The sequence below is a fragment of the Aristolochia californica genome, unplaced genomic scaffold, assembly GCF_029961685.1.
Source record: "Aristolochia californica isolate CCGP_79_NKW_82.1479 unplaced genomic scaffold, dmAriCali1.0.hap1 SCAF_16, whole genome shotgun sequence".
NCBI classification, from domain to species: Eukaryota; Viridiplantae; Streptophyta; class Magnoliopsida; order Piperales; family Aristolochiaceae; genus Aristolochia; species Aristolochia californica.
The window spans coordinates 11,250,005-11,263,885 of record NW_027181837.1 but is presented as its reverse complement, the minus strand read 5'-3'; the positions used below and the strand labels follow the sequence as shown (position 1 = coordinate 11,263,885).

Here is a 13,881-nt window from a genome sequence, read left to right as displayed (position 1 = left end):
CCTATTTTGATATATTTTCTAAAATCTTGTAGTCCAATAAGGAAGTGTAAGGAGCAATAAAATATTCCTCCATTTTGATTCATATCTACCTCAGTGATTCATAACATTGCCTTTTTAGGGTCTGCCCATCTATCATCATAGATACTAAGTAAGGTTTTAGTTCCTAGATGTTTTCGTCCTAATCCTTTTACCCCTATTACAATCAGACCTAAATGAATCCTTTTACCCCTATTTCTTTAAAGGCTTGTTTTGCTATTAAGTTAATGTTAACAGAATCTTGTCCTACACAACTAATCTGGATTTCTCGGTAATGTCTAAATAATCCGGTATTAAAGTTTAATGGTCCTGTTCTATATAATTGTCTGGGGTTATGAAGGTTTAATTGGTTATTGCTAAATATAGTAATGTCTTGATCTATATCTATTATTTCATCTAATTGTATATCTCTTTGGTCTACACTTCTCCTTCCTGTTATTCTGTCTATTATATTAAGGTTTCTAGAAGAACTTCCTATTTCCGAGGTAAATCCTTCACCTCGCTGTGAAAGTGCCATGGTTTTTTAGCTAAGGAGGTTTTGGGTTCTATTGTGATACATTTCAATTTCTGGGATATTAAATCTATTTCTTTATCAATATTTTGTTGCGATCCTTTACTACTTTTTAGATAGTCTAAATTCTTAGAGAGTTTTTTGTTTTTATTTTTAAAGTCTTAATTTCGTCTTGTATCTTAGTTAAAGTGAATTCTATTTCGGTTACTTTGTTTGAAGATTATTACCTAGACTTATAATAAGATCTGTGATAGTATTTAATTGGGGATTATTCCCATGTAAAATATGTTCTTCACGGTTGAAATGACACCTAAGGGAATTAGGACGTATATATTTTATCTCAAATCTTGATGGAAGTCTAAGGTCTAAATAATCTAGGTTTTTGGAGGGTTCCAGGTCTTAGGGCTCTGATACCAATTTGGTGGAGGTACTGATTAATCTGGAGTATTTAAAGCTGAATGATTTGCAGGTCTCCTTACTATTTGTCTTCTAGGTATAAAGATTTGCCTAGGGGTTTCTACAAATCTTCTATAAGAATATAAAGACAAAGTAAAACAGATAAAACTAAAAATAAACAAATTACAAAAACCTATTACTAAGGCTATAAAGACAAAGATCATGTATCTACGATTCTAACTATAATATTAATAATTAAGAATATATAGGAACCTAAAAGATTCTCTATGCTTGTGCTTTTCATAACCTTAGGAATTGTTCTTCTCGCTTTAGTACTTACTGCATTTATTGTTTGCTAAGTTTTATAGATTGTGTGTGTTTAATACATAATACATAAAAGTATATTAGCAATGCTCTAACCCATGTCAAAGGTAAAGAATAAGATCCAGAAAAAGGTGGAGCAGTTGGTAAAGAATTGGATCTTTCCTTCATCAAAATAGGTGGTATATGGGTTATAAGTACCATCTACTTGTTGGCTAAAAACTTATTTAGTTGTTTTCATGAAAAACTGAGGGGGAACGACTCTTCTATGGATGATACATTTTGTACAGCCAGAGTCTACTAAGGCATCTAATATTAAGGATTGTTTATTAGGGAAAACAATCTTGGCCCTGACAAGTATGCAAGAAAAGGATTTGTCTTGGTTGCAGACGTAGGAAGTTTCTGGGTCTTCTATGCCTACTGTAATCCCATCACAAGAGTCTTTTTCGATTGTATCTAATCTATGTTTGAGGAGAGTAATTCACAATTTTCTATTTTTCTGGCCATAATTTCTAACTTAGTGTTATGTTTCCTATTATGGATAGGTTGTTCTCTCTCTCTCTCTCTCTCTTCTCTCTCTCTCTCTCTCTCTCTCTCTCTCTCTCTCTCTCTCTCTCCCTCTCTCTCTCTCTCTTTCTCTCCCTCCCTCCCTCCCTCCCTCCCTCCCTCCCTCCGACCCTCTCTCTCTCTCTCTCTCTCTCTAGATACCAATTCGAAGGGGAACTACTTTATTTTGCTTTAATCTGGAGTATTTAGAGGTGAATTATTTGGGGTTCTTCTAATTACTTGTCTCCTAGGTATAAATATTTGCCTAGGAGTCTCTACAAATCTTCTGGATGAATATAAAGATAAGGTAAAACTGACAAAACTAAAGATAACTAAATTACAGAAGACTATTGTTAAAGCTATAAAGATAAAAATCATGTATCTATGGTTCTATCTATGATTCAGGCTAAAATATTAAGGAATAAGAAAATATCAGAGGCTAAAAGATTATCTAATTGTTTTGGGAGAAATATAAAATATCCAAATAATTCTAATGCTAATATTACCAAGAACAATATGTAACTATAAGTTCCTATGATATTGCACAATAATCTTTTAAGGTATTATATAATAATCCTAAGTATAAGTAATATATAGGTAATATTCGCAAAACAAATCTTGAAAACTATTTTATTATCTTATTAATTAACCAAATATACATAAAAAGGTACACCGGCATTGTGACAACCGAGAGCAACACTTGGCTCAACTGAGGCAGAGGGGTTTGTCAGGCCTTAGCCCTCACCCAGTAGTTTCCAGCCTTATATACCTTTCTATAATAACGTCTTAAAAAAAGTAGTAAATATGAACAAAAACGAAAATACTCAACACACAATAAAAGCAGTAAGTATTAAGGTAACAAGAATGATGCCTAATATTATGAAAAGTATAAGCATGAAAGCAATCGAAAGAGAAGGAAAAGATAGTTGTAAAAACTTCTAGAAGGTAGTTCCTAAAACGCTTCTATTAGACAGAACACTTAGCCTCCCTCCCTCCCTCCCTCCCTCCCGACCGACCGAGGGGTACTACTTTAATCTGCTTTAATCTGGAGTATTTAGAGGTGAATTATTTGGGGTTGTTCTAATTACTTGTCTTATAGGTATAAAAATTTGCATAGGAGTCTCTACAAATCTTCTGTATGAATATAAAGATAAGGTAAAATAGAAAAAACTAAAGATAACTAAATTACAGAAGACTATTGTTAAAGCTATAAAGATAAAAATCATGTATCTAAGGTTCTATCTATGATTCTGGCTAAAATATTAAGGAATAAGAATATATCAGAGGCTAAAAGATTATCTACTTTTTTGGGAGAAATATAAAATATCCAAATAATTCTAATGCTATTATTACCAAGAAAAAAATGTAGCTATAAGTTCCTATGATATTGCACAATAATCTCTTATGGAATTATATAACAATCCTAAGTATAAGTAATATATAGGTAATATTCGCAAAACAAATCTCAAAAACTGTTTTATTATCTTATTAATTAACAAAATATACATAAAAAGGTACAACGGCGTTGTGACAACTTAGAGCAACGCTTGCCTCAACTGAGGCAGAGGCATTTGTCAGGGCTTAGCCCTCACCCAGTAGTTTCCAGCCTTATATACCTTTCTGTCTTAAAATAAAGTAGTAAATATGAACAAAAACGAAAATACTCAACATACAATAAAAGCAGTAATTATTAAGGTAACAAGAACGATGCCTAATATTATGAAAAGTATAAGCATGAAAGCAATCGTAAGAGAAGGAAAAGATAGTGATAAAAACTTCCAGAAGGTAGTTCCTAAAATGCTTCTGTCTTTTAATATACTGTCAGAACACTTAGCCCGAAGGTAGTTCCTAAAACGCTTCGATCTTTAATGTTCTATCATAACACTTAGCCTCCCTTCCTCTGGATACCAATTCGGAGGGGTACTACTTTAATCTGCTTTAATCTGGAGTATTTAGAGGTGAATTATTTGGGGTTCTTCTAATTACTTGTCTTCTAGGTATAAATATTTGCCTAGGAGTCTCTACAAATCTTCTGTGCGTATATAAAGATAAGGTAAAACAGACAAAACTAAAGATAACTAAATTACAGAAGACTATTATTAAAGCTATATAGATAAAAATCATGTATCTAAGGTTCTATCTATGATTCAGGCTAAAATATTAAGGAATAAGAATATATTAGAGGCTAAAAGATTATCTAATTGTTTTGGGTGAAATATAAAATATCCAAAAAATTCTAATGCTATTATTACCAAGACCAATATGTAGCTATAAGTTCCTATGATATTGCACAATAATCTCTTAAGGTATTATATAATAATCCTAAGTAGAAGTAATATATAGGTAATATTCGCAAAACAAATCTCAAAAACTGTTTTATTATCTTATTAATTAACCAAATATACATAAAAAGGTACACCGGCGTTGTGACAACTGAGAGCAACGCTAGGCTCAACTGAGGCTGAGGCGTTTGTTAGGGCTTAGCCCTCACCCAGTAGTTTCCAGCCTTATATACCTTTCTCTAATAACGTCTTAAAATAAAGTAGTAAATATGAACAAAAACGAAAATACTCAACACACAATAAAAGCAGTAAGTATTAAGGTAACAAGAATGATGCCTAATATTATGAAAAGTATAAGCATGAAAGCAATCGTAAGAGAAGGAAAAGATAGTGTAAAACCTTCTAGAAGTAAGTTCCTAAAACGCTTCTGTCTTTTAATGTTCTGTCAGACAGAATACTTAATCTCCCTCCCTCCCTCCCTACCTCCCGACTGAGGGGTACCACTTTAATCTGCTTTAATCAGGAGTATTTAGAGGTGAATTATTTGGGGTTCTTCTAATTACTTGTCTTCTTGGTATAAATATTTGCCTAGGAGTCTCTACAAATCTTCTGTATGAATATAAAGATAAGGTAAAACAGACAAAACTAAAGATAACTAAATTACAGAAGACTATTATTAAAGCTATATAGATAAAAATCATGTATCTAAGGTTCTATCTATGATTCAGGCTATAATATTAAGGAATAAGAGTATATTAGTGGCTAAAAGATTATCTAATTGTTCTGGGACAAATTTAAAATATCCAAATAATTCTAATGCTATTATTACCAAGAACAATATGTTGCTATAAGTTCCTATGATATTGCACAATAATCTCTTAAGGTATTATATAATAATCCTAAGTATAAGTAATATATAGGTAATATTTGCAAAAAAAATCTCAAAAACTGTTTTATTATCTTATTAATAAACCAAATATACATAAAAAGGTACACCGCCGTTGTGACAACCGAGAGCAATGCTTGGATCAACTGAGGCAAAGGTATTTGTCAGGACTTAGCCCTCACCCAGTAGTTTCTAGCCTTATATACCTTTCTGTAATAACGTCTTAAAATAAAGTAGTAAATATGAACAAAAATGACAATACTCAACACACAATAAAGCAGTAAGTATTAAGGTAACAAGAACGATGCCTAATATTATGAAAAGTATAAGCATGAAAGCAATTGAAAGAGAAGGAAAAGATAGTTGTAAAAACTTCCAGAAGGTAGTTCCTAAAACGCTTTTGTCTTTTAATGTTCTATTAGACAGAACACTTAGCCTCCCTCCCTCCCTCCCGACCAAGGGGTACTACTTTAATCTGCTTTAATCTGGAGTATTTAGAGGTCAATTATTCTGAGGTTCTTCTAATTACTTGTCTTCTAGGTATAAATATTTGCCTAGGAGTCTCTACAAATCTTCTGTATGAATATAAAGATAAGGTAAAACAGACAAAACTAAAGATAACTAAATTACAGAAGACTATTTTTAAAGCTATAAAGATAAAAATCATGTATCTAAGGTTGTATCTATGATTCAGGTTAAAATATTAAGGAATAAGAATATCTCAGAGGCTAAAAGATTATCTACTTGTTCTGGGAGAAATATAAAATATCCAAATAATTCTAATGCTATTATTACCAAGAACAATATGTAGCTATAAGTTCCTATGATATTGCACAATAATCTCTTAAGGTATTATATAATAATCCTATGTATAAGTAATATAAAGTAATATTCGCAAAAAAAATCTCAAAAAACTGTTTTATTATCTTATTAATTAACCAAATATACATAAAAAGGTACAACGGCGTTATGACAACCGAGAGCATCGCTTGGCTCAACTGAGGCAGAGGCGTTTGTTAGGGGTTAGCCCTCACCCAGTAGTTTCCAGCCTTATATACCTTTCTGTAATAACGTTTTAAAATAAAGTAGTAAATATGAACAAAAATGAAAATACTCAACACACAATAAAAGCAGTAAGTATTAAGGTAAGAAGAATGATGCCTAATATTATGAAAAGTATAAGTATGAAAGCAATCGTAAGAGAAGGAAAAGATAGTTGTAAGAACTTCCAGAAGGTAGTTCCTAAAACGCTTTTGTCTTTTAATGTTCTGTCAGAACACTTAGCCAGAAGGTAGTTCCTAAAATGCTTTTGTCTTAAATGTTCTGTCAGAACACTTAGCCTCCCTCCCTCCCTCCCTCCCCTCCCTCCCTCTATATACCAATTCGAAGGGGTACTACTTTAATCTGCTTTAATCTGGAGTATTTAGAGGTGAATTATTTGGGGTTCTTCTAATTACTTGTCTTCTAGGTATAAATATTTGCCTAGGAGTCTCTACAAATCTTCTGTATGAATATAAAGACAAGGTAAAACAGACAAAACTAAAGATAACTAAATTATAGAAGATTACTGTTAAAGCTATAAAGATAAAAATCATGTATCTAAGGTTCTATCTATGATTCTGGCTAAAATATTAAAGAATAAGAATATATCAGAGGCTAAAAGATTATCTACTTGTTCTGGGAGAAATATAAAATATCCAAATAATTGTAATGCTATTATTACCAAGAACAATATGTAGCTATAGGTTCCTATGATATTGCACAATAATCTCTTATGGTATTATATAATAATCCTAAGTATAAGTAATATATAGGTAATATTCGCAAAACAAATCTCAAAAACTGTTTTATTATCTTATTAATTAACCAAATATACATAAAAAGTTACAGCGGCGTTGTGACAACCGAGAGCAACGCTTGGCTCAATTGAGGCAGAGGCGTTTGTCAGGGCTTAGCCCTGACCCAGTAGTTTCCAGCCTTATATACCTTTCTGTAATAACGTCTTAAAATAAAGTAGTAAATATGAACAAAAACGAAAATACTCAGCACACAATAAAAGCAATAAGTATTAAGGTAAGAAGAACGATGCCTAATATTATGAAAAGTATAAGCATGAAAGTAATCGTAAGATAAGGAAAAGATAGTTGTAAAAACTTCCAGAAGGTAGTTCCTAAAACGCTTTTGTCTTTTAATGTTCTGTCAGACAGAACACTTAGCCAACACTTGCCCTATTAGACAAAAGATTAATTCTAAAGATAGTTGTAAAAAGGACATTGCAAACAAGGAGTAAGAGAACCATTGTTATGAAGAATAAAATTAAGACCTAAAATAAAGTCTACTTTGAGTTTGAGATCTCTAACTAATGTTAAAGGTAAAGGATAAGATCCAGAAAAAGTTGAACAGTTGGTAAAGAACTGGATTTTGCTTTCATCAAAATAGGTTGTATATGGGTTATAGGTACCATCTCCCTGTTGGCGAAACACTTGTTTATTGGTTTTCTTATGGAATTGAGGAGGAACTAATCTTCTATGGATAATACATTTGGTACAGCCGGAATCTACTAAAGCATCTAACACGAGGGATTGTTTGTTAGGGAAAATAATCTTTGCTCTAACAAGGATACTGGAAAAAGATTTATCTTGGTTACATAGGTAGGAAGTTTCTGGTTCTTCTAATCCTACAGTGATACCATCATAAGAATCTTTTTCTATTGTATCTAATCTATGTTTGAGAAGAGTTATTTCTGCCTCATAGTTTTCTATTTTTCTGGCCACAATTTCCAATTTAGTATTGTATACCTTATTATGATTAGGTGATTCTACATGTTCAATACCTAAGAGTTTTAAGCAAGGAATACAAGCTTCTAGGAAACATTGAGTGCATTTTGCTCTTTGTTTCTTACTAGGATACCAGGAGCATTTAAATCAGGGGTTATTGTCTACACGAGTATTCGAGGACCAGGTATGGGTACATTCTATTACTGTATCCATAAGGTCAAGCTTTTCTTCAATATTAAGGTCTAGGACAAGATCTTCATCAGAGTCTGATGTATCTAAAGGAGCATTGGGTATGCTTACAATACTATAGATGGATTCTGTGTCTGACATATATTCATCTACTTCTATAAGATCTTGTTGTACGTTTTCTACAAGGGTGGATCTTCTAGAATTAATGTTCTGTCTTTTAGGGCAAGTGTTGGCTAAGTATTCTGTCTAACAACAAATATAACAAGATAATTTATTTTTATAAGTTCTTTTTGGGTTGAATCTTCTGACACGTCTATCTTTGTTCAGGTAAGGCTTTCTACTCTTAGATATTCGGATAAAATATCCTTTCTTAAAATATCTTTTATTTCTAGGTTTTTGTCTTGAATCTTTTAGACCATAAGCTTGAGTAGTATATATCTGTTTGCAAAATCCAAAGTCATCTCCCTTAAGCTATCTTTGTATCTAGATATCTGTACATTTTTCTTGGAGAACAATCATAATGAATTTTGTTCTCTGTCCGATGGAGTATACCGATGTAGGGTTTGCTGATTCTATGTTTTGCCATTTATCATAAATTTCTTTTCCTAAAGCTTCAGGTAGTTTTCTAAATAATTTGATTCCTAAGTCTTTGTTAAAGGCATTACCTGAAATGCAGTTATAATAAAAGTAGTCTTGTATGAATTTTTTAACATATTTATAATTATGTAAACTAAGTTGTTCTAAGTAAACTACAACATCTTTCTGTAGTGTTATAGAACCTAAATCCTGTTATTAACTGGTAAACTTTGTTAACAAAATTATAAGGGTTGGATCCTAGGCCCATTAAATGACCAAATTCTTCTGGATTACTTCTTTTGTAGCTTTCCCATAAAGCTTTAACGCTTTCTCCTAGGAGTGTTTCTAAGTACCTATACATTTCTTCTACATCTTGGGATGAAAAGTTCTGGATATAATCTGATACTACTTGGTTTTTCCAAAGGTCTAATACAGTTGTCCATTCTTGAGGATCATGGGCCGAAAGATTAAGAATTTTTCCTTTGCCCTTTTCCTGAAAAGTTATAGGTCTTTCTATTTCTTTTCGTTTTCCCTTTTGATGTATTTTTCTATCCAAATTTATGGGTTCACTATAAGGAATCCTAGGCATGTTGCCTGAATAATATACTTCTCTAGGTGGAGGTCTTGGATACGTAGTGTAACTACTTCTGGGATTGTTAGTAGAACTTTCTTCATCCATATATTCTTTGATACTTAAGGTTTCATCTTCTTTTGGTTCTAAAGGCATTTTTCCTATTCTAATGTTCATTTCACTGTCGTAATACAAGTATTTTTCTTCTTTTATCCTCTTATTTTTTATCAGATCTTCTTCCAGGTGAAGTTCTCTTTCTACTAGTTTTAATTCTAGTTCCTTATGATATATTATTTCATCTGTTTCTAATTCAATATTAACTAAATCATAGTTCTCACTGGATATTGATTCAGTGTCCTCTGTATTTTTCTGTTCGTAGCTATTAAATCTAATGTTTATGTTACCCTTTGTGTCTGTATACATGATACTTTCTTTGGGACTAATTATTTTTTTCTCTAAATTTAAGACTCCATTCTAGTCCTACTAAAATATCTTGAGAATATTTACTAGGTTTAAGTAATTTGATTCCTTTATTACCTATTACATTTACTACATCATCTACCTTAACTTTAAACCTGGTGGTACTAGAACTAGTCCATCTTCCTAAGAATCCAATACATAATAATAGATTATTTCCTACAAAGGATTCATGTCCTTTTTTTTGGAGGCATCTGTATTTACCTCAAACGGCTTGCTGAAATCAGCAAGGTGCAGCATTGGTTCAGCCACCATGGTGTCATTTAGCCGTTGGAATGCTCTTTGGCATGAGTCCGTCCATTACCACTTTTGGTCTTTCTTGAGAAGGTCGGTCAAGGGAGCTGCTATAACTGAGAAGCCCTTGATAAACCTCCTGTAATAATTTGCAAGACCATGGAAACTCCTAAGCTCAATCACCTTGGAAGAGATCGACCAGTCACGCACAGCCTCCACCTTCTTGCTGTCCATCCATATCCATCCTCCCCCAATCCAATGTCCAAGAAAGGACATCTCTTGCAACCCAAAGGAGCACTTCTCCTCCTTGACATACAACTGATTATTTATCAACGTTTCGAAGGTGTTTCTTGCGCTCGTCCATACTCTTGTTGGACACCACGATGTCATCCAAATAAACAACGACAAACTTGTCCAAGTATTCGGAAAATACCTCGCTCATGAGAGTGAAAAATGTTGCAGGTGCATTGGTTAGGCCAAAGGGCATAACCATGAATTCGTAAGCCCCATATCTGGTTACACAAGTAGTCTTCCCCTCGTCTCCTTCAGCAATTCGGACTTGGTAATAACCACTTCAAAAATCGAATTTGGAGAAAACTTGCACCTCTTTCAACTGGTCAAAGAGATCTGCAATAAGAGGAATAGGGTACTTATTCTTTATAGTTACCTTGTTGAGCACCCTACAATAGATGCACAGTCTCATACTTCCATCCTTCTTAGTCTGAAACAGTATAGGGGCCCCATAAGGTGTTTTACTTGGCCTTATGAACCCAGCGTCCAGCTGCTCACTGAGTTGTCTTCGCAGTTTGTCAACCTCTTTGGGCGCCATTTGGTATGGTGCTTGTTCTGGCTTTCTTGCTCCGGGCTCAAGCTCTATGCGATGGTCCACCCCTTTCCTAGGTGGTAACCTCGCTGGAAGTTGTTCAGGCATGAAATCTCTATATTCATGCAATACGGCTTGTATCTCTTTAGGGGTAGGCATGACCTCTACTTGCTCTATAGCACAAATAAAAACAATGTAAGTATAGCGGCCCTGCGTAAGACCTTTCTTAAGCTGGAGGGCTGATAGCATTAAGTCCTTTTTTGTTACATCTTTGTTGTCAAGTTCAGAAATAGTACAAGGACTTTGCTCGTCCACAATCCCCACTACCCCAACATGCGGCATTACAAATGCCTTACAAACTGTGAAAAACTTCATTCCCAAAATCACATTGAAATCATCCATGACAACAATAGTAAAATTCAGAAATCCAACCCACTTGCCTATCTCCACCGGGACGTTCTTGGCAATGCCATGGACTTCACAAGCAGCAGAATTTACAGCTTTCATTTTGCTCCCATCTTTCTCTCCTCGTATATTTAGGCGCCTAGCATCCTCCTCCGAAAGGAAGTTGTGGATGGTGCCAATGTCCACCACTGCTCTAACAGTATGTCCAGCAAGTGTTAAAGAGATAAAAAAAAGTTCTCTTAAGGGTCTTACCAGAAGTGGAGCAGCCTTCTCCTCCTTTGAGCGGACAACAGCATGGAGAAGTGTTAAGAAGCCCAACCTAGGCTCAATCCCTCCATTGTTCACCTTAGTTTGAACAGCATTGAGGAACCTCTTTCTAAGACAATCCCTCGCATATGAAACAATGGACCTTCTTTTTCTGTTTGTCCCCTCGTTTCTTCTCTGCAGGCCTAGTCTTGGTGTCCTTTGCCCATGACTTCTTCTCCCCTTTCTCCTTCTTCTTAAAATTCGTTTTACCATTGTTATTTTCCGTAAACACTTTGTTAGCCGAATAATTCTTTCTCTCATATTCGGTTAACTTTTCAGTAGTAGATAAAGTTGAAGCTAATGTCTTTACTTCCCATGGGCTGAGCAAGAATTGAGAAGACGGGAAGTAAAGACATTAGCTTCAGCTTTATCTACTGCTGAAAAGTTAACCGAATATGAGAGAAAGAATTATTCGGCTAACAAAGTGTCTAAGAAAAATAACAATGGTAAAAGGAATTTTAAGAAGAAGGAGAAAGGGGAGAAGAAGTCATGGGCAAAGGATGCCAAGGCTAGGCCGAAAAAGAAGAAACGAGGGGACAAACAGAAAAAGAAGGTTCATTGTTTCATATGCGAGGGATTGTCTTAGAAAGAGGTTCCTCAATGCTGCTCAAACTGAGGTGAACAATGGAGGGGTTGGGCTCCTTAACACTTCTCCATGCTGTTGTCCATTCAAAGGAGGAGAAGGCTGATCCACTTCTGGTAAGACCCCCAAGAGAACTTCTTTTTATCTCTCTAACACTTGTTGGATGTACTGTTAGAGCAGTGGTGGACACTGGCGCCACCCACAACTTCCTTTCGGAGGAGCAGGCTAGGCGCTTAAATATATGAGGAGAGAAGAATGGGAGCAAAATGAAAGCTGTAAATTCTGCTGCTCGTGAAGTCCAGGGCATTGCCAAGAACATCCCGGTGGAGATAGGCAAGTGGGTTGGATTTCTGAATTTTACTATTGTTGTCATGGATGATTTCAATGTGATTTTGGGAATGGAGTTTTTCACGGTTTGTAAGGCATTTGTAAAGCCGCATGTTGGGGTAGTGGGGATTATGGACGAGCAAAGTCCTTGTACTATTTCTGAACTTGACAACAAAGATGTAACAAAAAAGGACTTAATGCTATCAGCCCTCCAGCTTAAGAAAGGTCTTAAGCAGGGCCGCTCTACTTACATTTTTTTTATTTGTGCTATAGATCAGGTAGAGGTCATGCCTACCCCTAAAGAGATACAAGCCGTACTGCATGAGTATAGAGATGTCATGCTTGAACAACTTCCAGCGAGGTTACCACCTAGGAGAGGGGTGGACCATCGCATAGAGCTTGAGCCCGGAGCAAGAAATCCAGCACAAGCACCATACCGAATGGCGCCCAAAGAGCAGGATGAATGGCGAAGACAACCCAGTGAGCTGCTGTATGAACCAAGCAAAGCACCTTATGGGGCCCCTATACTATTTTAGACTAAGAAGGATGGAAGTATGAGACTGTGCATCGATTGTAGGGTGCTCAACAAGGTAACTATAAAGAATAAGTACCCTATTTCTCTTATTGCAGATCTCTATGATCAGTTGAAAGAGGCGCAAGTTTTCTCCAAATTGGATTTTTGAAGTGGTTATTACCAAGTCCGGATTGCTGAAGGAGACGAGGGCAAGACTACTTGTGTAACCAGATATGGGGCTTACGAATTCATGGTTATGCCCTTTGGCCTAACCAATGCACTTGCAACAATTTTCACTCTCATCAGCGAGGTATTTTCTGAATACTTGGACAAGTTTATCGTTGTTTATTTGGATGACATCGTGGTGTACAACAAGAGTATGGACGAGCACAAGAAACACCTTCAAAAGGTGTTCGAAATGTTGAGAAATAATCAATTGTATGTCAAGGAGGAGAAGTGCTCCTTTGGGTTGCAAGAGGTGTCCTTTCTTGGACATTGGATAGGGGGAGGACAGATATGGATGGACAGCAAGAAGGTGGAGGTTGTGCGTGACTGGTCGATTCCTTCCAAAGTGCGTGAACCAAAGTCTTTCACTGGAAAGAGAGATGCAAAGGTCGTAGATAATTTTCTATGACAAGTGGAGCAGTATTTTCATGCAAGCAAGCTGTCGGACGAGCAAGCTAAGGTTAGTACTGCTGCTATGTTCTTATCTGATGATGCTATTCTCTGGTGGAGAAGGCGCATGGGAGATGAGCAAGAGGGAGAGGACCCTATCCACACTTGGGTCGATTTCAAGAGGGAGCTGCGGTGGCAGTTCTTTCCGGAAGATGTCGAGTACCAAGCAAGGAAGGAACTTCGTGCATTGACACAGAAAGGCACCAATAGAGAGTATGTACAATCCTTCACTTCCCTTATGCTTTGTATCTCCTATATGTCAGATGAAGATCGTCTCTTTTCCTTTCTTGTTGGCTTACGTCCATAGGCTGAGCAAGAATTGAGAAGACAGGAAGTAAAGACATTAGCTTCAACTTTATCTACTACTGAAAAGTTAACCGAATATGAGAGAAAGAATGATTCGGCTAACGAAGTGTCTAAGGAAAATAACAATGGTAAAACGAATT

The 13,881-nt window shown here is 35.4% G+C and overlaps 1 protein-coding gene across 1 annotated transcript; it reads right to left on the bottom strand.

Annotated features, from left to right (window-relative positions):
• Positions 1–10,376: 10,376 nt before the first annotated feature.
• On the bottom strand, positions 10,377–11,549 carry LOC137952577 (uncharacterized). Its single transcript, XM_068799658.1, has one exon. It carries the CDS (start codon positions 11,547–11,549, stop codon positions 10,377–10,379), a length of 1,173 nt encoding a protein of 390 aa, XP_068655759.1.
• Between the last annotated feature and the right edge of the window lie 2,332 nt (positions 11,550–13,881).